This window comes from Bufo gargarizans, chromosome 10 (assembly GCF_014858855.1).
Source record: "Bufo gargarizans isolate SCDJY-AF-19 chromosome 10, ASM1485885v1, whole genome shotgun sequence".
NCBI classification, from domain to species: domain Eukaryota; kingdom Metazoa; phylum Chordata; class Amphibia; order Anura; family Bufonidae; genus Bufo; species Bufo gargarizans.
The window spans coordinates 42,269,768-42,296,526 of record NC_058089.1 but is presented as its reverse complement, the minus strand read 5'-3'; the positions used below and the strand labels follow the sequence as shown (position 1 = coordinate 42,296,526).

Below are 26,759 nucleotides of genomic sequence, written 5' to 3'. Positions count from 1 at the left end.
AGATAGTACAGATCTGCACTCCTAACGCTTGACATAGGAGAGACAGAACATCTTCAACAGAATACACAGAGGAACATGGAGGGGAGGATACGGCCTGAGAGCTGCCAGGAGAAATTTGAGTTCAGAGGAAGTCAGGCACAGGGAAGAGACAGAGTTCCTGTTTACACATTAGAGCATGCTCTGGGCTGGTGGTCAGACTTCGGGTGACACGACCAGGTTACCATAATGAAAAGGTTCAAAATGGACGCAACTTACTTAGGATGTAACAAATGGCAGTTCTATAATAATGGTGGCGAGTTATTTATATATGTAAAATAAACCTAGAGAGCTTCTTTAGGCTACATGCACACGACAGTGAAAAATGGCCATGTGACCATTTAGCACCAGTGAAAGTCTATGGGCATATTCACATGGCCGTTCTTTTGCATTGATTATTTTTTTGTGTCTAATTACTTGATTCAATCAAGTAATCCTTTCAGCCCTAGTTCACGTCACGCATTGCACCCACGTGGAAAACTGTGAAAGGGGCCTAATACTCTACAAAATGTAGTACAGTACAGAACATATATAGAATTGCACATGCAGATCTGGGCTATAATAGGTGCTGTAATTCAGGATCAATACAAGATACAAACTACAATGTATTCACAATGTTACACTACTTTATCTAGGTAATGTCAATGGCCTGTGTCCGCCGCTCCACTCCCTATGTTTGTCCGATGTGTATGTGTGAACAGGAGCTTAGGTCAGTGCATCTCGCCTCAGGTTCTGCACTGTAGGGGATACCCCCTTTATTTCCTTGCAGTGTGTGTTAGACCTCATGCACACAACCACATCAGTTATGCAGTCCGCAAATCACGGATCCAGGACATGTGCATGTCACCATTTTCTTTTTCCCTTCTATAGAAACGTCCTATCCTGGTCCGCAAAACGGATAAGAATGTTGTATCTTTTTGCGGAGCCGCAAAGTTGACAAAGGCATGCGGACAATCCGCATCTTTTGCAGCTACACTGAAATAAATGGAAAGAAAAAATAATAATATATACAGATCGGATGCGGACCGAACATATGGTCGTATGCATGAGGCATTACAGTCTAGCTGCTGACTAACTAGTTCACCAGCTCCCCTATAAATACCTGCTTGTCCCATTCTTTTCCTGATCATCACAGGTCCTGCTAGGTTCTGCTAGTCTGCTTTACCTGACTGTCTGAGCTATATTTGGTCTACCTGTCATTATACTGACAGTTGTCTTCCTAGACTTTGACCGCAGCCTGTTCCCGACTACAAGTTAGCCTGATTCCTCTGGTGCGCCTCTCTGGTGTCCCTGATCCCTGTGGGTCAGCAGCCTACCACTCCTTGGTACAGTAGAGCCACATTCACTGATCGTTGCAACCATCCTTAAGTCTACATTTTAAATGCCTCATCAAATCACACTACTGGTCACATTTTCTGATACCAACCAATATAAAGGGGTTGTCTTGGATTTCAAAAATGGCTGAAAGCAGGCAATCTGATAAAAAGTAATAAATAAATTATGGCCTCGCTGGTATCCGTTTACTTGTCCTGCAGTGATGATGCCAAAAACACCACTGGCACCAGAGGCCACATGTTGCACATGCTAAAATCACTGCTGAGGCCGATGACTAGCTGCACTTTGTGCACGTATAACACATCATTGACGGGATGTAAACTACCACCAGTAGCGATCACTAGTGCTAGATGGATGGGCGAGTTTAATTTTTTTATTTCTTTTTAAATATTTAGAAACTTTCCTGCACTGTCATTTTTAAATCCTAGACAATTCCTTTAAATAACAGTTAAGGCAATGTTTTATTCAGACACAAAATAAATTGAAGTCTAAGGCTACTTTCACATTGGCGGTAGTCTGCAGGATCTGTGCTAACAGAAGTCCACTCCGGCCTCATTCACTATAATGGGGCGGTTTTTGTCCGGCCGCCTCTTGGCATGTTTGCCATGCAGCGGCCGGACCTCCAGCACGCCCCATTGTAGTGAACGAGGCCGGAGTGGACTTCCGCCAGCACGGTGGACTTCTGTTAGTGAAGTAGCCTAAGAATGAAATATGAATATAAGAATATGCAGTTACAATCAAACTTTTCTGATTATAGTTGAATGTTCTTTTGACAACTTTAGGTTAAAAAAAAAAAAAAAAGTTAAAGGGGGTGTCCCATCACAAGAGCATGTACTCCGCTATCTACGGTAGCCCCACAGGGTTGAATGGTGTAGTGGACATGCATGTGTGTCTGCTGCTCCGTTCAATGGGGAAACACGGGCCCCTGTTCTCAGGATCTGAGGGGATACCAGAGGTCGTATCCTATCACCTATCCTGGGTACGGGATAAGGTCTTTTAATGGGACAACTCCTTCAAGCAAAGTTAATGAACAAAGACAAAGATGAGCCTAAATCCATGTTACACTTCCACACCATATCTAAACTGTTTTCTAGATTACTCTAAGGGATTTTCTCAACAATACAAACTGATTTCCTATCCACAAATGAGGGAATAGGCTGTGATCATGGGGATCCCACCAACCACGAGAATGGAGGTCCTGTGCCACCCTCTTTATGGCAAGTGGAGTGTTTGGCTATTTCCAGCTGCATACTGGACATGTTACACACTGGTGTGTGTTTAGAAACAGAATTTCCACAAAAATTGCAAACTACTGACATGCTGCACAGCAGGTTCATTTACACAAGTCACAGCTTACATGGGATTTGTCTTATACCAATCCCTTTGCTGGTACTACATTAGGCTGGGTTATTCCGCACAAGAATCTGCGCTGAAAAAAAAATTCAGTAATCCGCAATGTGTGCGGGTGTCCTACATGGGAAAACCCCAATAACTTAATTCACCAACCTTTCATAAAGAGCATTCTGTGCAGAGGTTTACATAGTCTCTTAAAAGGCACTACCACAAACCCACGCAAAATGTACACCAATAGGAGACAAAACAAGTGTCTTACTTGAAGGGATGACCCTCATCAGTTTTCTGGACGGCTTGCATGACAGCCTTATAGACGCGGAAGCTAATTGTGACAGTCAGCAGAGCTAAAATCAGATAGGAAACAACACTAATGATGCTGAAGGCGGCAAGTGACAAGAGCAGAATCATGGTCCCTCCGAAAACCATTCCAGACTTCTTCACGTCCCTCCAGAATAGCAGGTCGTGCACTGAGGAAAAGAGAGGGATATTATTAACAACTCTAGAATAAATATTCTTTCATCTGCACAGCATGGAATCTAGTAAAGTCTAGAAGTATACAGCTAGGGTAGCCCTGCAGGCATGTGTTAATGGTTCTAGATTACAGCGCTTAGGCCGAGTTCACACTTCAGTTATTTGATCAGTCATTTCAAATCCGTAATCGTGAGCAAAAACTAGCAGTGAAGCCTACGCAGATCAGGTGTAATGGAGAGATCTGCTCCTGTTCTGTGGTTTCAAGCCAAACCAGGTTTTGGTAAACAATAACTTGATGGGGAAAAAAACTGAAGTGTGAACTCAGCCTTAAGCTACATTCACACGACTGTATATGTTTTGCGATCAGAAAAACACGGATCCGCAAAAAATATGTATAATGTCCGTTTGGCATCCGTATTGCATCAGTTTTTTTTGCGGATCCATTATAACCATGCCTATCCTTGTCCACAAAACAGACAAGAATAGGACATGTTCCATCTTTTTTGCGGGGCTATAGAATGGACATACGGATGTGATTTTTGCGGACCCATTGAAATTAATGGGCCTGCATCCTATCCGCAAAAAAAAACTGAAAGGAAACAAATACGTTCATGTGCCTGGGGCCTTAGTCGCATGAAACCTAGTTACTAACACTGCTCTGCATCCGGTAAGAAGTGGCAACAGTTCAGACATATGAAAGATTACATCAATCAAGAAGCATATTCATGTCAGCCATAACTATGACAGCTGGTCAAAAACGTAGACTGACACAAAATCCCCTTATTAAAAGGATCTTTTGTCAGCCTTTACTGCTGTGTAGGACAGCATAGTGTGGGGTGAGGTCCACTCCCCTTACTCTCATAGCTATAATTCCACTGTACTCATCAGGACATTGCCCCCGGCTCTTTACAAAGTGAATGGTGGCTGCCATGTATGTAGACAGATGGCAGCAGGTCAAACACTCCTGAAAGGGACATGAATTCTGGGGCAGAAGGAGTTTCTCCTCACAAACACAGTGGACTATATTTAAATTGAAGAGAAGGTATAGAACAGCAGAGTAAGGAAATACAAAACTGAGGTAAAAGTATACACATAAATCAGTAATACATATGAGCCTAAAAAAATAAAATAAAAATGGAATATAGTTAAGGGAAATGGAATCTGCCCCACTTTCCACAGGCCCATAGCGCCCTTGTGTGTGAATGTAGGCTTTCTGTAAATGTTTGCAGACCTTCTGAACCCACATGAAATCAGATGTTTTCCTACTCCAGTCCTTAAATGAAAATCAGACATAATCTAGCACAGGACTTTCTAGCACCAGCCCTCACATGGATCCAGAGATCTCCCCATTCATTGCTCTGCTAGATTTATATCAAGCTCAGGGGAGTGTCTTTTCTGCTGCAGCTAAGGGGGCGTGCCCATGCTCCACCCATCACAGCTCAGGAGGCAGCTGAAGGATGAAACTGAGCATGTGCGACCATCTCAGACAGCAGGTAGCACTATAAAGATACATTTTACTGAATAACTCCGTGGCACTGCCGAATTTTTAATTACATGCAATTACAAAAGATCCAGATGCTAGTTTGAAAACTGTAGAATATTTTTTGTGGGACAACCCCTTTAAGTTTGACTACCTATCCTTGGGCTAGGTCATCAATATCAGACTGGCAGAGATTAACTTCCAGCATCCCCCCGAAGATCTGTTTGCAGGACCTACACCCACTATGCACGCATCTAGTTACTGCAGTGCTGCTCTCATTCACTTCAACCACTGAAGCATCAGTTCTGGAGCAGCTTAATTTTTTAAATCCCACTTTAGGGGTTCGGCTACATGGCGACGTGTCTGACAACGGCAAGACACAGAAAAGTTGCATGTGTGATATGTCTGCAGCTATTTTACAACTGTGATTTGACGGCGAAAACACATCCAAGTTGCATTAAAATCAACGGAGGAAAAGTTACATGCAAATAGCGACACAAAATCCGACATGTCTGAAGTTCGAGACTCTTGCGTCATAGTCACAGCATGTTGTGGGCACATTGTGACACCACTGACAAACATTACATGGAATGCCGAGGTTGTGCCACCATTACATGTTATTTAAAAAAATTTTTTTACTTTAATTCAGCATGAAAAACTAGTTACTTTTGTAATGTACTTTGTTGCACAAATGATACAGTTGTGAGATATTCTCTTTATTATAATAATGTCCCCCAGTGTTTAATGTGTCTAATGATATGCAAGTCTGCTTACCCAGGTGGTCGCACATGCTCAGTTCCATCCTTTAACTGAGAAAGACCATGCCCCCTAAACTGTCAGCCTGAAAGGAATCTAGCAGAGCAATTGAAGCAACAAATGGGGAGATCTCTGGATCCATGTAGGTACAGGATGGGGTTTTGCTCTGTTAGATAGTCATGTACTATATTAGGTCTCATTTTCATTTCTTACATCATAGCATAACCCTTTAATTACTCATAACACCTGTAGGAGAAAGTTTGTAATATACTTGCTGTTTCAAAGTTTCATGGCTCAGCCATTCATAGAGGAGGTGGATTTAGGAGTTTGCACATGTACCAGGCAGAAAAATAGTTCTGGCCCTGTCCGCAGCCAAAGCGATTCCTCATCCATATCCACTGGCAAAGGATGTGTCATCAGCATAATTTTCAGAAAAGGAGTGTCACGTGACCAGGTCCCCGAGAGGCTAATTCTTGTAACTTCAGAATGGTAAGTACATTACAAACTTTCTCCTACAGGGATGTTAAAGGGTATATCCAACTATTTGTTACTGATCTGATTCAGTGATGGCCCCCAAGCAGATGCTGATGATAGGTCTGTGATGGCTAACCTCCGGCACTCCAGCTGTGGTAAAACTACGACTCCCAAGACGTACAATTGCTTGGCTGTTCTCAGAACTGAATGGAGCATGCTGGGAGTCGCAGTTTCACCACAGCTGGAGGTTAGCCACCACTGGATCAGTTAACAAATGGTCAGATAACCCCTTAAAAAGTGTACTGGAGGAGGATCTGTAGGACCAGCTGGGTCCCAGAAAGCCCTCATTAAGAAACCCTGCATCAATGCTGCTAGCATGTACTACCCAAGACAGCTCAGGCCAGTGATGGACTTGCAGCGATGATATCACGTACATCCAAAAAACCGCTGCGCCAAATAAAATAAAAATAAGACTGGCAGGGACCACTGGAACATCGGTGCTGTAGCAGTTATTTTACTATTTTATAACATTCTGCAGTTATTTTTCAAAATTAATTGGACAACCCTTTTAAGGGACCCTAACAGGTCATGTATTGAAAATTATGCATACAGAGCTACTGATTTAGTAAAACCAATTAAAAAACACTGTACAATATTAAAGAAATCCTCAATACATTTCATGTTGGGGTTCCACAAGGATTGGATTGAGGAACATTAATCTGGAGAAAAGGCCCCATTACACATTCAAAAACGGTCAGTTGAACAATCATTTGGCCGACAACTCTCTCTCCTGACTCGGCTGAACATGTATGTGTATTCAACAAGAGACTCATTTGTATGGGGAGCTGTATACAGCAAATAGAAAGACATGAAGGAGAGGGGAGATGCAGCCGCAGATGCTGAGCGCGGAGGGGGATTATAAGCCCAAAAAACTTTAGTAAGGCATGAAGACTCAAGAGATAAAATTGAGAAGATATGCATTTTCAAAGACATGCAGAGATGATAAAAAAAAAGGTCAGTCCCTATGGGCCTTATTCCTAGTGCTGTATGTTGCCTCTAACGAGAAGGAAACCAGTCTAAGGGCTCATGCACACAGCCGTTGACATTTTTGTGGTCCGCGATCTGCAAAATACGCATACTTTCTGCGTGTTTCTGCATTTTGCGGAACAGAATTTCCTGCCCTCCATAGAGCTGTCCTATCCATGTCCGTAATACAGACACAGATTCTTCTAACGCTAGTGTGAAAGTACCCTTAAACTGCATGGTCAACTCTACTAGGCAAAATGCCTGAATTACTAGGGTTGATCATGCCGACAGAGGCTCTTTAAATAAAACCCTGAACTCTTTCAGTTTTCACTCTGGCCACTGAATCCCATCATGCAATGAGAATTCCTATTCAGTACAGATCACTTTTCACCAGTCATCCTGTTATCACAGGCAGGATCACAACAGATAACGCGGCTGTCCATATAACAGGATCCACGACTCACAACAGGTAATGGCCTCAGCTCATATACTCCTCCCACCCAGTAGTGACCTCTGCAAAGGTCACAGAGCATGCCCACAACACTCAGATGTCAATGAGCCCCCACCAGACAATTGTGTCTATGGCCTATGTGGCTGCTGTAAACATCTCTCCAAATGCTGTACAATAGTTCAGGCAATAATATAGTTGCCCCTATAATAGTGTACAGATAAAAATAAACACACTAGAATGGTCCACCAATTTTCTAAAATACACTCATGACAAAAAGAAATAACGCACCCAGATAGAAAAGTTTAGATTGCTGTAAAATTCTGCATTTTGTTATGTCTCCGGCAGATATATAAATGATTACAGTTGTGGTCTGATTAGACACTGGGTCTGACCACAACAGGGCGTAAAAGTGTTGTCCTATAAAAAAAAAAAAAAAAGGCTCTCAAAAGTCTACTATTGGGTAGTGTACCTCTTAGTGAAAGATTATCGACTGCTAGACATGCCCCTACAAGACACTTAAAGACATTTTGCCCAGTTGAAAGACAGAGGGGGTGCATCATTGAACTGAGCAGGATGGTTGTTTCAACAAATTGCACGCCAATGGTGTTGAGAGCAGAGGTTATGTGAGGACACAAACAATGGGTGAACAGGCACCAGGCGGCCCAGATAGACCACCAGTGCTTTATCAGCCGACAGGCACAAGTAGCTCCAACAGTTTCATTGTTTACCACCCAGATACAGGTGACATCTTCATTATACACTCCTGTCTCTGCCCAGACGTTAGCAGGAGGAATTTCCGTGTCATGGCACCCATTACATGTTCCGCCAGACAGCCAGCCACCTTTAACTTTTTTTCCCAATGGTGTTGTGAATAAGAAACCTGGACTGTTATGGACTGGAAAAAAGATAGTTTTAGCAAGGAATACTGGTTCTGTTTGAGATCCCATGATGGTCGGCCTCGAGCAGAGTGCTTCAACCTTGCCTTTGCTGTGGAGCGACACACTGCCCCAACTACTGCAGCTGTTGCATACCAGAGTTGGTCACTCCTAGTAGTGATAAGAGTGACACCAAAAGGTCAGCGATATGGTGCAGGACGTCCTGCGGCCACATGTGTTGCCTCTCTTGGCAGGGCTTTAAACTGGCATTTTTCAGCAGGATAATGCTCGTCCACACAGAGGAAGGGTTTCCCAGGAATGTCGCAGCCAGATTGCAACCCTTCCTTGGTCTGCCCAGTCAACAGATTTAAATCGCCAATCGAGCATTTATGGGATCAGCTGGGATGTCAGCTTCTGCATCCTATGAGAGTGAAGGATCTACAGGCCCAGCTGCAACGTATGAGCAAATGTGCAACAGGATGCCATACAGAACCTGTATGGCTCCACACCCAACCACATCTCATCTTGTATCCAGGCTAGAGGTGGCCCAACATGGTACTAGTGTCTCCTTTCAATTGAACAGTTTTCCTCAATAAACAAACATGATTACATACACAGAAAGTTTCATTCAATTCCAACTACTCCCCCGTGCGTTTTTTTTGTCAATGAGTGTACATTAGAACAGAGAACAATAGAAGAAATAATAATTGGTCATGTTCAGAAGACCAGGTATTCCCCAGCAGTCACAATTTTTCATCAACTCCTCTTAAGAGGTCAAATTGCTCTGCCAAGCATTATATTCTCTATGTGAAGAGATACTAAACATATTGAGATATCCATGGCTTTTAAGCTGGCCATACACATTAGACAAATGTTGGCGGAAACTGCCGATTTCAGTGGGTTTGGCTTCCCCGACTGAATTGGGCTGTTTGATCTCTACTGCCCAATGCTTTTGTTCTCTGGCAGATAAGCTGCTACTAGAGCCGGACAGATCTGGACACATAAGCCGGCCGTGCATGTGTATAGAGGGCTCCGAATAAATGGCTGTTGGCTAAACAAGTGTTCAGCTGATAACTAATGTGTATTCCTATAGCATGGTCAAGAGAAAGAAAACTGAGCAAATAACCTAGTTTTATAGGTCCAGCTCAAAAGACAATTGCCAGCGGATGTAAAACAGGCAAATCTACAGTGCCCACCCTCTAATTTCTTCCCCAAAGAAACCCTTAAAAATAGTCAGCAGTTTTGACCATGCTAAAAAGCAGACAGGGCTGGGGATGGTAGAACAAACATACCACTTGTGGGCCATGCTGTACTTTAAAGTGTTCTCTGCTTTCTTTGAGCCCCTTCACATCCATCCCCTCTGCCAGGAGACCACTACAGCTGTCACTGAGCGCTAAGGGGATGTGAAGCCGCTCAATGAAGCCTTTTAAAGTGAATCAACGGCTACTGGGCAGTTGAAGGGGCCGAATCTTCCAGAATGTAACTTCACAGTCACACTACTCTTGATAAAAGCTCCACAAGAGGTATGTTTGTCTCACTCTCCTTATCTAGTCAGCAGTTTAGCATGGTCAAAACTGCTGACAGATTCCCTTTAATTACACAGTTTACAGTGAAGAACATCAAACCTAGAAAACGCGCATAGAAATATACCAGGATCTCCTCCCATAATAGGCTTTCTACACTGATGCTATTTTTTGCCAAATAGCAACTGAAACTGGGGCATATAAAGAACCCTTTCTCTATGTGCACCCCCACCTATTTCTCACATACGACTGCAGCAGGAGCCTCCCAATACAGCTCTGTAACAGGAGGCAGACCATGTTAAACCCTACCACTCAGCCAAAAACATGGAAGAGATCAGAAAGAGAGTAACATCTGTGTTCTAAGTTTTCTATATGATCACTACAGGAAAATCCTACGGACTAACAAATAGTATTGGCATGTTTACCTTGCTTCTTTCATCATTCATTTATAGATTTAGATCGCCCTAATACTTATTTGCATTACTAGTCACCAACAGCAGTTGGGTTCCTGAAAGCCTACATTTAAGTGGGAGCGGAGCTAGAACAACCAGTACACAATGAACAGAGTTGTGCTTCTGGTTCTGTTCCAAGTGCCATTTCCAGCACCAGAGGCTGCAAGGAACAGCTGATCGGTGGGGTAACCAGGTTTTGGCCCCACAATGATGATATTGATAACCTTTAGTTGGGATAGGTCATCAATATGTGGAGCCTGAATTTTTTTAAATAAACTATAAAACATAATATAAATTAGTAATACACCTTTTTTTTTTACAGAAAGACTGAGAAATATGTAACAAATTAATACAATTAAATGCGCAATAGATAAGGAAAGGTACACAGGGAGGATACACATGCCAATTCAAATTTACATGAAGTACATAAAGGTAAAAGAAGCAGGTAAAGGTAAAGTTGGATAGCCGTGCATGGCAGCAATGTGTACAGAAAGGGTAGGTTGCTGTGCCAATAGGAAGTTGCACATGCGGTGAGTCAAAGATGTGCCGCTGGGCATTATTGATGCATATCTGCAATGGGTATTAAGACATCTAGAGCATGCCGGTGGTTCATGGCTCATGCCAACAGTGCATGCCAACAACAGATGACTGGGCATGAATGGTGCAAGTCTAAAATGTGAGGATCATGCCAACTGTGCATTGGATAACAAATCTTCTTTACCTTTGACAGTTGTAATGCCAAGAGTAGATTCGAGGTGCAGTTCTGCTTGATCTGTTCTCCCTTTTAATTCCGGAAAGTTGGTTAATTGGGGAGACAGGATTTCTGGGGAGGATTCACGACTTTCTGAATTCCAGTCTTGCACCCCAGAAGCCAGTGCTTTTAGTGCTTCAATTGTCAGATTTTCCTGAACCTTATCTTCTAAGGATTCAGATTCTGAATAGAACATACTTCCTGTGTGAGGTTCTTTAACACAGGTTTCTGCCAGGTCAACGAAACCTTCACTAAGTGGAGAGTCTGGGGTCTTGGAAATAGCATGGCCAGGCTTCTCAGAAACCCTATCTGTTAAAGGCAAAGTATTGGAATTTATGATGGCATTCTTAGACATTGTTAGGTTTCCTCTCCCAGGTTCATTCCCTTGGTGTGTGTCACTGAGCTCAACCCAGCCATCCTCTGCATGCTCCTTTTGATTAGTCACTGAAGATTTAACTCTCCATCCAGCATCTATAACTGTGTCATCAGACTCTCCAGAGCTATCCAAGTCTTCCTCTGCATCTGGCCATCGAAGATCAGTCTTTGGATCATAAGAACAGGCCTCATTTTTTACAGAACTAAGATCTACACATGTGTCCACATTGTCTCCTACACATTCTTCAATGTGGGATGGTTTACAAGTTTCTTCTATGCACTTCTGCAAAAACTCAATCTGATGGTCAGATGATTTAATTGGCGATTCAACAGACCCCAAAGATCCAGACTCAAAGTAATCTGGCTTATGTGTTATGACATTCTGCATAACAAATTGCTCCTCCTCATCACCAGAAAAACGTGTGCTTCTGTGGCCAGCCAAGAATGGTTCATCAGTATCAGGAGATTGGTCGTGGAATGGCCTTTGTGCAGAAATTTGTGAAAGTCCATGGTTGATAGTTTTGTCTTCACAGCTCTTGAAGTCAAAACCTGAGCTGTTGGCAATCAATTCAAAAGGAGACCCAGGAGACTCTGGACTGGGGTGTTTAGGATGAAATTCTGGAGAGAAGGGTGTCAGAGAAAAGTCTGTAAAGTCTCCGGATAACAAACATTGCCTTTTTTATGACAGAGCAAAGACTTCTACAACTCACTCAATGATAGCGTAATCAAAAATGTGGTCAGAAGAAAACAAGAGGGCATGAGCTACAACACCCATAAAGTTTTTTTTGCCAATATTTAGTTAGATTTATTTTTTTTATACCTGATTTTCTCCATATCGTTTGTGAATTACCAACATCAATACGTAACTATGTAAACACTCAGATGGAGAACAGCAGAGCTTATTTGGCACAGCTTATGATAACAGGACAACCAGTAAGAACACTGCAGTATTAAAGGGGTATTCCCATATTGGAAATGCCTCTCTCTGCCCATCTAGACTTGAATGGATATGAAAGGAGACCAATATCATGTAGTTATGATAGCCAAAAAAAACGACATCTGCAAAACAAACTGCTGCATATTTAATACGCACTGGATGGTCAGCTGGCCTCGCTGAAATTGTCTGGCCACTAAGTGGATGCACAATCTGACAAAATGTGTTGCCCAGATCAGGATAATTCCTATTTTAGTCAGAAGAGTACTTGGAAAATAAGCGATTCAAAAAGGGGCATCTTGCTGTAGGAAATGCCCCATGCCCTCTGCTTTCATAGATGGCCCTAAATGGGGCACCCAATCTTATCTTAATTTCCTGAGGCAAGAAGATTACAATTACTTACCGGTAATTGGTTTTTCCCCCTAGCCTCCACAGCGGCACAGGAGGTTACCCCGCCTCCCCTAGGGACAGGAAACAATGTGGAGATCTTTAAATAGCCCCTCCCCTTACCTGCTCCAGTAAATAACCGAGAAACTCTGAAATGGATGCTACATAATGTTATTTATCTATTTTTCAAATAACATAAAATACTAGAATAGAGCATCAAATTATTACATAAATGTGGAGGGGAAATTTCCTGTGCCGCTGTGGAGGCTAGAGGAAAAACCAATTACCGGTAAGTAATTGTAATCTTTCCAAAGGCCTCCACAGCAGCACAGAATCACAGGAGGATACCAGAAATTAAATAACTAGGGTGGGACCACTGCAGATAACACTCTGCGAGAAAATAATAATTCCCTATTTTTTAACACATCTAATTGATAATGTCGAAAAAAAATAGAAGGCGAAGACCAGGTGGCTGCCCGGCATATTTGTTCCAGAGAGACGTCCGCTGACTGCCCAGGAAGCTGCAACTGATCGAGTTGAATGAGCTTTTAGTCCCTTTAGAGGAATGACATCTTTGAAGTTGTAGCAAAAAAGGATTGCCGATCTGATCAATGGTAGTCTAGCTTGCAGCCTGTCCTCTATTTGGCCCAGCAAACTGAATGAAGAGCCTGTCTGCCTTCCTGAAAATTTCTGTTGCCTTAAGGTAAGCTAACACACATCTGCGAACGTCCAGATTCTGAAAACACCTCTCTTCCGGACAACCTGCTGGAGAACCGAATGATGGCAACAACCTTGGGTTTAAAAAAAAAAAAAAAAAAAAAAAAAAAAAGAGGGAGAGTGTTTTAGCACTATCCTGTCATTTCTTACAGTTAGATAGGGAGGTCTACATGAAAACGCTTGTATTTTGCCCACTCTTCTAGCTGTAGTAATTGCAATGATGAAAATTGTTTTAAAGGACAGCAATCTTAAAGGAATTTCCGATAACAGCTCAAATGGGTAATCAATTAAAACGGACAATATTAAATTTAGGTTCCAAGGAGGGACTATGGATCTGACTATAGGTTCATTCCTCTGTGCCCCTTTTACAAATTTAAGAAGATGTCGATCTGCCAACTTTGTATCCAGAAAGGCACTTCGGGCTGAGATATGGACTTTAATGGTACCGACTTTTAAACCTTTGTTTAGGACCGCTTGCAGGAAATATAGAATGACAGATACATCTAGGGCCTCAGCCGATTTTAACCTCTCTTAGTAAAATTTTAAAAAAGCCTCCCAGACTTTTAAATCTTAGAAGTTATAGGTTTTCGACTACATCAAATGATAGAAATTACTGCCTCTGAAAACTTTTTTCCTCAACAATTCCCGCTCAGGTTCCAAGCTGCCAGACGTAGTGGTGCCAACTTGGTGTGCAAGATAGAACCTTAATGAAGAAGGTCTGGAAGAGGCGGCAGGATCCAGTAATCCCCTGCTGACATGTTCAATAGGGGAAATCAAGATCTTCTTGGCCAATATGGAGTTTAGTTTGGACTTTTCTTGTAATTTTTTTTGACAGAATTTGGGGTATTAGGGCAAATGGGGGCAATGTGTACAGGATCTTGTTTGGCCAAGGATAGGAGTGCATCCATGAACAAAGGGTGATCTTTGTAGGCTAGGGAACAAAATTTCTCTGTCTGTTTGTTCTGCCGGGTCGCAAACAGGTCTAGGTGTGGTATCGACCACATCTTTGTTATCTGAAGAAAAAAATAAATAAAAAATAACACCTCTCGATTTAAACTCCATTTTCCTTCTTTCAAGGTATCTCTGCTTAGAAAATTTGCAATCCTGTTGTCTTTTCCCTTTATATGGACTGCAGTAATAGACTGTATATTCCTTTCTGCCCATCGAAAGATTTTTCTTGATACCTTTGCAGATGATGCACTTTTTGTACCTCCTTGTTTGTTCAGGTAGGTGATCGTAGTGATATTGGCTGATAGGATTTTAATCTCTCTTCCTTTTACTTCCAAATGAAGAGCGTTAAGGGCTTCCGACACTGCTGATAACTCCCTTAGATTTGAGGAGGATAGGATTACATTTTGACACCATGTCCCCTGTGCCACAGACAGGTCTGAATTAGCCCCCCCAACTGTATCTGCTGAAGTCTGTTATTGTTATAGGGTCTATTTGTCACCATGATACTCTGTCGCATAGGTTTTTTTTTGTCTAGCCACCATATTAGAGTCTTCTACCTGCTGAGGGACTCGCTTTCTTTTCTAACGAGAATATGCTTTTGTCCCATTTTTTATTTTTATTTTTTAACATGAACACTTGTAGGACCCAAGTGTGCTTCTGCCCATCTTACTGCAGGAATTGAAGATCACATAAGGCCCAGCACCTTCATAACTACCCGAATAGCCACTCTTCTCCTGCTCCGAAAAAGAGAACATTTGTGGTTGATTTTTGATAGCTTTTCTACTAGTGGGAAAGTCTTCATAAGATGAGAATCCAACATGACAAGAAAAACCTTCCTCTTTTCGGGATGAAGATCAGATTTTTCTAGATTTCCAATCCAGCCTAGGTCTTTCAGATCCTGCTGTACTATGTTCAAGTGATAAGGGATAACAAGTATCTTTCTGATGTAGACTTGCTACTACCTCTGACATGATCTTTGAGAAGACTCTGGGGGCTGACGTTAGGCCAAAGGGAAGGACCTGGAATTGAAAATGGAACACCTTTTTTCCCAACTGAACCTTAGATATTTGTGATTACTGTTGCATATAGGGATATGCTAATATGCATCGGTCAGATCCAAGGTTGCCATATAAACATCTTTTCCGAGAAGATTTATTGTAGATTTTATAGTTTCCATTTTGAAAAGCTTGTACTGGACCTGACGATTTAGGCCCTTAAAATTTGTAATTGCTCTGTGAAAGCCATTTGGTTCTCACTAGGAAAATTTGGAAATAAAAGCCTGTCTTTTCTTCTCCAGGTGGAAAAGGAATGATGGCTTTTTTCTGAAGCAGAATCTGTTGATTTAGGAGTACTGAAGTGCCTTCCTCCTACGGCACTTCTGGCATAGGTTTTTGAGAGGAATTTGCTGGGTTAAAGAGAAGACCTCTACCCCTACCTGTCTGCCATCTTCCTAAAAAAAAAAAAAAAAAAAACAAGGAGCCTAAATTTCGTCTGATGAAAATTCTGGGTTCTGACGGAAAACCTTTTTCCTATTTGTGGCTTTTTTCAAGGATATCATCGAGTACGGACCCGAATACTCTGTCTCCTTCACAGGGGATACAGCATAATTTATTTTTAGAGGCTGAATCCCCTGACGAGGACCTCAGCTCCTGCCACTAAATGCTCCTCCATCTTAATCCAAATGGCCACGGACCTGGCAGTATAAGTGGCCGCTAAACTTGGTCTTAAAATGGCCATAGAAGCTTCCCAAGATCTTTTTAAAAGAGCTTCACTTTTTTAGTCCATGGGGTCTTTTAGAAGACCTACATCCTCAAAAGGGAGAGCAGATTTTTTGTTATTTTTGCTACTGGAGCATCAACTTTAGGACATTTATCCCAAAGGGTGGTATCCTCTTCGGTAAATGGATACTTTCTTTTAAAAATTCTGGAGACTCCAGGCTTTTTCTCTGGGTCAGTCCATTCTTTATTAATAAGTCTGACAATATTAGAAAGCAGTGGAAAAACCCTTTCCCCCCCAAGCCTGTAAACATAAGGTCCTGTACTGGATTTTGGTTGTTTAGAGTTCTCCAGATTTAAAGTCGCCCTTATGGTTTTTAGGAGAGACTGTCTTCAATGGAGCAAAGGGGACAACCGGACTCGTCTTCAGTGGAATCAGAGTTGGACCTGGAAAGTAACTCCCCTTCATCAAAATCTTCCTCCTGCAGATCTATTTCAGAAGGGGCGGACATTGCTGACATGGAGGTGGAAGGTTTTTGAGATGTGGATGCCATTTTACAGTCCACAGCGCTGCTCACTTCCTCTTATAATGTTTCTGATATTATCCAGAAGGGAAGGAGATTCTACAGATACAATTATTTCCAAACATTTCCCACAGACGGGTTTTTTTTATGCCCAGAAGGCAGTCCCTTTTTGCAAATTGAACATTTTTTGATACACTGAGCAGATTCAGCAGATTTTTGAGCATCCCTGACCTGGGGGAATATATAAAAATACATATTCAGAAAGAAGCAGCCTTTAGCCATAAAAAAAAATACTGTACATCTCACCCAACTGGTGAAACAGAAATTTCCCTGCCTACTTCAGTGAAACACAACTGAGAAAAATCATATTTAACCCCCCTCCCCCACACCGCAGGGGAGAAGAGCTTACTGAGCTGAGGGCTTTGGTCGAGTCTGCAGACCTCCAGACAATGTCTGAGTCACCTGGAGTAGACATCATCCAAGGTCGTCTTTCTCCCCGGAAAGACGTTGGGAATTGTTTTGTCCCTCTCTTTTTTAAAGCGCTAATTGCCTAGGGGAAGTATGTCAGCTACAGCTGCTCCCGAGATCGAGCCCACCGAGATCGAGCCTGCGAACACGTGACCCGCCCACCCTATCGCGATGACACGCACAGGACATTGCCCGGGGCTGCCTCCACCGGAGGACTTATGCCAGAGAAGCAGGAAGGGCCGGACCGCGAGCCCCGTTCTCCGCCCAGCATACTAGGAAGTGCTCCATGGAATCTTCAGCTGGGCGTCTAAGAAAACTCCTGCCGCTGCGTGCCCTTTACAGGAGGATCTCCACACATCCCAGAGGGACAGGAAACTGGAGCAGGTAAGATGAGGGGACTATTTAAAGATCTCCACGTTGTTTCCTGTCCCTAGGGGAGGCGGGGTAACCTTTCTGTGAATCCGTGCCGCTGTGGAGGAGTTTGGAAAATCTCTTAATAAATCAGCGATTTAGAAGAGGGAAGCAAAAATAGGCAAATAAAACTTTAAAGAGGACCTGACATTTTTTTCTAAAACTAATACCTTCATCTGTAGTCGTCCTCCAGCAGACGCATCTCAGTTTGTTTGTTTTTTAACCCAGATTGGCCCCTCTGCAAAGGTACAGGGAAGAGGAGACCTCAGCTCTCCTCAGTGGGCGTATGTTTCTCCCCATCTGCAACACTACGCTGCCCAGTTGCTGTGGAGCTCTTCACCGCCAGGGCGAAGACGAGCTGTTCTTGCAAGTTTTGGTAAATTTCACGACAGGCTATGTAAGCAAGCTTATTACTTGCTTACATAGCCTGTTCTTGTGAGATTTACCAAATCTCACGGAACAGCATGTCTTCACCCTGGCGCTGAAGCAGTCCGTAGCGACTGGACAGCATCACAGACAGAAACCTGTACCTTTGCATTTTAGGGTACTTTCACACTAGCGTTTTTCTTTTCCGGCATAGAGTTCCATCCTAGGGGCTCTATACCAGAAAAGAACTGATCAGTTTTATCCTAATGCCTTCTGAATGGAGAGCAATCCGTTCAGGATGCATCAGGAGGTCTACAGTTCAGTCTTTTTGCCTTTTCAGGACGGAGATAATACCGCAGCATGCTACGGTTTCATCTACGGACAAAAATCCGGAACACTTGCCTTTTTTTCCATAGGAATGCATTAGTGCATTAAAAATACCGCAATGCTGGATTTGTCTTTCCAGTCCGCGCGTACTTTTAAAAATGTAAAAAAAAAATTGAAGCGGATGCGTTTGTCCATATGACAAACGGACAGACTGATCCATTCTTGCAATGCATTTGTGAGACACATCCGGATCTGTCTACAAATGCTGTCCGTTTGCATGCAGATTGCCGGATCACTCTGCCACAAGTGTGAAAGTACCCTTAGGTGCTGGCATAGAACTCAGGGCATAGCAGTGTAACGTAGGTGCCAATCATAAAAAGACAAAGAGCAACATCATCTGTTGGAGGATTATAGAAGGTATTAGTTTCAGAAAAAAAAGATCCAGTGACCGATACTTTTTAAAGTGGTAAACCTACTTCAGCAAACACATACGGTATTTGGATTATGAAAACATATATAATTCTCCAACACCATCAATCCCTCAGAATTCTCAGGAAACAAAGAAGCATTTCAGCAATAGAAAAGGGTCTGTAACTCTACAAATACACTGTAAACCTTGGAAGGTATGCAGGCAGGGATTACACAGCTCACATTCTGTGCCACTCCGCTGCATTGTGTTTGCAAACTCACATTATACATACAGGAAAAATATTACCCCTTTCACAATGGCTTAGTGTTCTCTACTGATTGCCCTTAGGCACAAGCAGCAGCAATGGCGCACACAACACTTTGGAGAATTAGGCACTATATATAGGCACTTTTTTGCCTATATATTGCAGCACATGCTATTATTAAAGAATAACGTGCAGGCTCTTGTGTATACATGTTTGAGTTTATGTGCGATTTCTGGGTTGTCAGCCATCTTGTTTCTTACTTTCAAGCGTGCATACATTTTCCATTATAACCTGGCTTTGAAGAGACAGAGGTGACAGTGTCTTGTCACACTAAGGGTCCATTCACACATCAGTGTGTGTTTTGCGGATTCATAAAACATGGACACCGGCAATGTGCGTTCCGCATTTTGCAGACCGCATATCGCCGGCACTAATGGAATATGCCTAATCTTGTCCGCAATTGCAGATAAGAATAGGACATGTTCTATTATTTTTTTGGGGAACAGAAATGCAGACCCAGAAGTCCGGGTCCACATTTTTGGATCCGGACAGCACATTGTGTGGCCCCATAGAAATGAATGGGTCCGCAATTCCGTTCCGCAAAATGCGGAACAGAATTGCGGACGTGTGACTGGAGCCTAATGGCAGCCATTTACACATCAGTGACATAAAACTTATGTCCCCTCACTCAATTCACTGGTTTCGAGTTCCTGCAAACATCCGTTCCCGATTATCTACCCGTCTAAATGTAGCACTGATCACCCGATGAACGGGCGAAACGCTTCCTTATCGGGTGATCCTGTCGTTCGTGCATGCACACCAATTATAATGTCTTGGCAGCAGATCGTGCTGTCTAAACAGCGAACTGCTGCCCAGATAAATTATTGTGTGTGGGGATAAGCGATCGCAGTAGCGATCCCTCGTCCGCATACTGTGAAGGAGATTGCTGCATGTTAATGCAGCAGTTTTCTTCATTGAACGAGCAGCTGACTGTTGGGAAGGAAGGCTTCCTACCCGACAATCAGCTGTACATCGGAGCGCCTAAACCCCCCTTCAGGGCTAAACTATATCTTCAGAAGCACTTTGTCTGAAAATATGGATTAACAAGGAGGACAGACAGGTGGGGAGCAGAGGTATCCGAGAACTGCCAGGAAGGATCTAATAGATGGCAAAATAATGTTGCAGTTCACAGGAAGTTAGCCACACAGGATAGACTGAAATCCTCCACACAGGAGAGCAAATGTGACACTGGTAGTCAGACTGGGATCACATGACCCGGGTGTCTATGAGGAAAGGGATGGATGAAACTGAGCTGTGATGTAACAATTCATACCGCGAAAATACTGCTAAGAAATACACATAAAAAAAATAACTAAAACGCATCTTACAAGTCAAGTAATTTTAGGATTGGAATAAAACACAAAACAGATATGATGTGGATTCCTTCAGGCCCCTTTCACACAGGCGAGTTTTCCGTGTGGGTGAACGCATTGCACCCGCACTGAATCCGGACCCATTCATTTCTATGGGGCTGTGCACACGAGCGGTGATTTTCATGCATCACTTGTGATTTTGAACGTGAAAATCGCAGCATGCTCTATATTGTGCGTTTTCCACGCAACGCAGGCCCCATAGGAGTGAATGGGGCTGAGTGAAAATCGCAAGCATCCGCAAGCAAGTGCGGATGTGGTGCGATTTTCACGCATGGTTGCTAAGGCTACTTTCACACTTGCGTTCAGAGCAGATCCGTCTGGGTTCTACACAGACGGATGCGCTCATATAATGCAGACGATGGGATCCGTTCAGAACAGATCCGGCTGCATTATATTTAAAAAAAAAAAATCTAAGTGTGAAAGTAGCTCGGACGGATCCGTCCAGACTTTACCTTGAAAGTCAATGGGGGACGGATCCGTTTGAAAATTGAGCCATATTGTGTCAACTTCAAACGGATCCGTCCCTATTGACTTACATTGTAAGTCTGGACGGATACGCGCGGCCAGGCGGACACCCGAACGCTGCAAGCAGCGTTCAGGTGTCCGCCTGCTGAGCGGAGCGGAGGCCAAACACTGTCAGACTGATGCATTCTGAGCGGATCCGCATCCACTCAGAATGCATTAGGGCAGTACGGATGCGTTCGGGGCCGCTTGTGAGAGCCTTCAAACGGCACTCACAAGCGGAGCCCCGAACGCTAATGTGAAAGTAGCCTAAGATGACAGTCTATTCACTGTATTATTTTCCCTTATAACATGGTTATAAGGGAAAATAATAGCATTCTTTTATACAGAATGCTTAGAAGGCTAATTGAGGGTTAAAAATAAAATAAAAAAATATAACTCCTCCTCTTGATCGCGTAGTTGCCGATCTCTTCTTACTTTTTTAATCATGAGATGCCGGCTAAAGGACCTGTGGTGATGTCACATCACATGGTCCAATACCGTGGTGATGGACCATGTGATTTGACCATGTGATGAACTCAGTGACGTCACCACAGGTCCTTCCTTTGACAGGTCCTGAAGATAGAACAGGAGACCGGCAGCTACGCGATCAATTGGAGGAGGCGAGTAAAAAAAATTTGAACCCTCAATTAACCTTTTGCTATTTTCCTTTATAACCATGTTATAAGGGAAAATAATTACATCTACACAACACCGAACTCAAACCTGAACTTCAGTGAAGAAGTTCGGGTCTAGGAACCACATTCAGTTTTTTATCACGCGCGTGCAAAAAAACTGAACAACGGAACGCAATCGCAGTCGAAACTGACTGCAATTGGTACCTACTCGCACGGGTTTGCTGCAATGCACCTGGGACGCATCCGGACATGCTCATCTGCAAGGGGCCTTAGACTTCCTGCCCACTCGCTATGTATACTGTGCATTTATACTGTGTAAACGGCTGATCCTATAAAAATAAAGATAATAGTAAAATATCAGACTCCCTGAATCTTAAAGATACCAACGCTTTCTATACATAACCATTAAGGGGATCTGTACTGTCATTTGTACTGCTGACTCCAAGACAATGATTTTAGGTGTCCGAGTTTATCCAAAAAGTCCCCACCATACCTGTTCCCCAGAGGTGTATACCCTCCCATGCTCCTCTGCCAGTTCGCCTGATTAAAGGAGGAGAAATTGGGGTCTCTGTAAATCAGAGAATATACTGCAGTCCAATTCTGTTACATTAACCATTGAGATGCAAGTGGTGCATTACAAAGCACTGCACATTTCAATATAACTGGCATAGATCTTATTTCTAGGGAAAAGAGATGTGGCAGAAGTGCCACAAATTAGGTGGGAGTTTTTGCAAAGGCGGTGCGGAAAAACAAACAAACAGTTAAAAAAAAAAAATTATAAAAAAAATTGGTAATGAGCTACAGAGGAAGAAGGGAGTTGACACACAAGAGCGGAATGATCAGATTGATTTTACTATGAGGTTTGTAATATGTATGGGGCCCCGTCAACTTGGGCGGCTGGATTTCAACAGATCCTTTTGTTCTCAGGGAAACCATGGCGCTGCCACAAGTGTTTAGTAGTGGCTTTCTCCTCATTCAGAACACATGCACACTTGGCCGGGCATACATGTGTACAGGGGGTTTATATATGACCACATTTGCAAAGTACATAAAAACTTCCAGTTCTTTTTAGACTCTGCTATTCTGTCTGGGCGGGCACAGAAACAAATGGCAAGCATGTCAAATGGAGTCCGAAGATTTGCCTCACTGAAGTACCTGCCGCGATATATGTTGGCATACTGTTTTCAGGTATTCAAATGTATTTGCCTGACTGAAATCTCAGCTGGGGCTAAAGCACATTGTTACTCTAGAAAGGAACTCGAGCCCCCATTAAATACTTTTAGTGAATCCTCCTTGATAACTGCAGGCAGAGCGTTCCATAGTCTCGCTGCTCTTACAGTAATCCTGGACAATCCCTTTAACTCTGAAATATTATGGCTGGACTAACCAATTAGCTCTAACTAAAGGTATTAAGTTTTTCACCCGACCCTTTAGTTCTCTGGCAGTAGCCACGTCTCTCCCCGCTGAAACTGACTGTATGTGTATGGGGCGCTGGTAGACACCGCAATCGCTCAGCCGGCTGTTATTGAAGGTGCAAAGGCTCCTTTAGGCTAAAAACTACAAGGAAAAAACAAAAACGAGTGAATAGCCCAACTTGGTTGGTACACACCTAATACATTCCAGTGACATGGTTGTGTTTGCCTCAGAAAATACTGGTGTGGATGGTTGATGTGTAGGAGTCTTATGACGATCTTACCAATGACAGGCTCATGCGTTTAGAAGGTAAAGTATGTGCGTATTATATAGACCACTAACCAATACCCAGAATAACCCCCATGTACAGCACTGGAGGGGCTGGGAGCGACTCAGTAAGGTCTTGGTAGCAGGGTTGCTAGAAATTTCTGTACAGTCCGTAAAAATAAGCGACTTTTTTTCCTGTGTCAGTGTAAAATGTGTCTGATTTTTTTGTTTTTGAGGCTGATGGTACTTGACTATTATTTTGATGGTAATTATTTTACAGCTCACAGTACATGCTGGTGATGAGTTCTTCAATATTCTCAGTATATTGAGCTATAGACATGGATTACTTATTATTTTTTATCATTTCATTATGGTTTTCCAATTTGTCCGTAAAAAATGTTGTCTGTCCGTGATTTTGGTACAAGTTGTCCAGAAAAAAGAAATTCTGGTTGGCAACCCTGCCAGGTAGGTTGTCACTGGTATCTGGAGCCAGGCTGGCTGCAGTGCATCTCACAGCTGCTGGAAGGTGCGTGGGTGGAGGATCCATAGAGGAACAATAATCGAGGTGGTCTCACAGACGCTCAATTAAGTTCAAGTCTGGGGAATCAAGGGGCCAGAGTAGTAGTCGGAAGTCTTGGTCATGTTCTTCCAACCAATGTCGGACATTTCGACCCATGTGACATTTCACATTCTCGTGCTGGAACATGCGCCCTTGGGAAGACGATCATCATGTATGGTGCATGTGATCTACAAGGAAGGATTCAAACCCAAATCGTTTTGGAGTGACTTCCACTTGGAGGAGTAGGTCCAGAGAATGCCATGAAAACATTCCCAAAATTGGTTTGAATCTGACAAAGGGGCCTGTTCAACTCCAAAATGCGTTACTATTATGCCAATAAAATCACCTCTAGGCCAAGTTACTATAACTCCTATCCACTATGACCGACAATTACGGGCAGAGTGACTTTTCCACTACTGCTTTCCTAAAATGTAAAGAAGAGCAGGGCCCAGAGAGGAGAGGGTTATATAAAGGAAGGAGAGAAGGGAAGTAACAGTAAGTCCATTTATGTTGGCTGTTACTGTGATGTTATATAAATGGTCTTGAAGGCACAGAATTACTCCGTGTGATCCACATTCGGGTACCTACACACGGATGCAGGTTTACTTACAGAAAATACACACAATTCCTTGCAGTTTTCAGTGCATTTCTATACCAAAACTGCATGTGTAACTTTCTGTTGTGGACTTGATGCGGTTTTGCCACAGATCTCGCATCAGGTCAATGTTTGCATGGAAGAAAAAAAAAAACAAAGCGTGAATAAGATTTGTCTAATTTCTTACACTTTGCGGGTACTGTAATATGCTGTGTTTTTTCCATACGGAAAAAGTGCACATAAACTGCATCATGTTCAGGTAGCGCAGGGTTTTATTGATGATCTATCCAGAGAATGGGTCATCAGTACCTGATCAGTGGGGATCTAACACCCGATCAGCGCCGCTTGCAGTAGTGCCACGGCCTTCTCTCAGCTTTTCTTAGGCTAGTGACGACACATTCATCGGTCACGTGGCCTAGGCGCAGCTCAGCCTCAGAAGTGAATGTGGACAAGCACAGCCACTATGCTATTTATGGCGCTGTGCTTGGTGAGCACAGAGAGTGCTGCATCGCTCACAGGGGTGCCAGGGCCTTCTCAAATAGCTGATTGGCCGGGGTCCCAGGTGTCGGACCCCCACTGATCAAATACTGATCAGTATTAAAGTATCAGAAAAACCCTAATAAAGTAATTGGAGATAAATAAGCCATTTCAGAATCCAGATATACAGTAGATGTAGGTAAATAGGTCGATATAAAGATCAATGAACTGGGGAAACCTCAAGCATAATCAGACTGACTCCTTTAACAACAAAACACTATGCCCGCAGCAGAACATACTGTACCTGGCATCAGCAGGGTACACAGGCTCAGGGTATACCATCTACTCACAATCTGGCCAATCCACAAACACGCAAGACATTGTTAAAAATAACCTGTAGGTGGTTTCTGGCAAAGAAATGCTGCTGCTGCAAACTTCACCCCATCCACCTCCCACTAACACAGAAAAGGGATCGTTCAGCTAACGGCCTGCACCGCCGCCTCCTCTATCGCAAGAGAAATTACAAACATTTGCAAATCATCACTCAATATTAAAATTTGCTTTTCTAACAGACTGATTTTCCATTTACTATGCAACTATATGCAATCCAAGTAGGGCATTCCATTAAAGGGGTTATCTGCCACTGAACAACTCTCCACTATGCCCTAACTTGTGATACGGACTCTCACCTGGTCCCTGGTGCCAGTCTCCTTCCACGGCAGTCCTTGCATATCCTCTGTGCAGATAACATCCATCGACATGGGGGGCGGATGGTGCAGCCAACAGCAGGCCATCATGTGCCAAAACAGAACTATACTTTCTTTCTGAAAATCCTGCCCGCTAATCTTGAGAAATTATTCTATATATTTTTTTTTAACAGAAAGAAGGTTTTCGGTGCACTGCATACAGGGCCACTGGTGGGTGCACCATTGCTCACCCCAGCAACTTTCCCTCCTGTTTGATTAGCAGTCCCTGAGATTCCAGAGCTGGTAATGACACCAGTTGCTTTAAATGGAGGCCCGCCTATGGTGCCCCAAAAACTGTATTTGCATAAAAATGAAAAGCATTTCTCAGGATTACAGAGCCAGATTTTCACAAACAAATGTATGGCTATGTTTCAGGGCACCTAGCCTGCATGTTGGTGTGCTTACTTGGAAACCGATTTAGGGGTAGGTAGGTCCCATGGACTCCACTATATAGACAGACACACTTGTCACTTGAAGTATTGGATGTTCAGTTTTTTTTATTTTTACATTTTAGAATCTATCAGCCCCTGGAACCCTATTACAGGGACAGAGGATGGACTCAATTGTGAACAAATGTCTATATGAACAATAATCCGCCCACCTAAAGGTGCTACATATCACCAGGTCAGGTGGATGCATCTTTCATGCGACACCTAGAATTGCCCTTTGTCACCAGCACATTTGCCTGTGTAAAGCCCCCCTCAGCAGGCTGGTTTTGTCCTGTAACTGGGGCTTCTTTGGAAGCTCCAGTTACAGTGGAAATAGTGCAAAAAAAAAGTCTGTGTCCCCAAAGGACCTTTTGGGGACAAATTATGGGGCAAAAATATATTAAAAGTAAAAAAAAAAAAAAAAAAAAAAAAAGTCTGTGTCCCCCAGACGTATATTAACCCCTTAAGGACACAGCCCTATTTCACCTTAAGGACCAGGCCATTTTTTGCAAATCTGACCAGAGTCACTTTAAGTGCTGATAACTTTAAAACGCTTTGACTTATCCAGGCCATTCTGAGATTGTTTTTTCGTCACATATTGTACTTCATGACACTGGTAAAATGAAGTCAAAAAAATTATTTTTTTTGCACCAAAAAATACCAAATTTAACAAAAATTTGGAAAAATTAGCAAATTTCAAAGTTCCAGTTTCTCTACTTCTGTAATACATAGTAATACCCCCAAAAATTTGGATGACTTTACATTCCCCATATGTCTACTTCATGTTTGAATTATTTTGGGAATGATATTTTATTTTTTGGGGATGTTATAAGGCTTAGAAGTTTAGAAGCAAATCTTGAAATTTTTCAG

General features: G+C 42.9%; 1 protein-coding gene across 1 annotated transcript in view; it reads right to left on the bottom strand.

The window, feature by feature from the left end:
- The window catches only part of LOC122920174 (reticulon-1-like), a 48,962-nt gene that overhangs the window by 7,647 nt on the left and 14,556 nt on the right, over positions 1-26,759 (bottom strand). The window contains exons 3-4 of the mRNA XM_044269428.1: positions 10,954-11,976; positions 2,984-3,191 (exon numbers count right to left, since the gene is read on the bottom strand). Of these exons, the coding sequence (XP_044125363.1) occupies positions 2,984-3,191; positions 10,954-11,746 (1,001 nt within the window). The 5' untranslated portion in view covers positions 11,747-11,976. The remainder of the gene's footprint in view (positions 1-2,983; positions 3,192-10,953; positions 11,977-26,759) is intronic.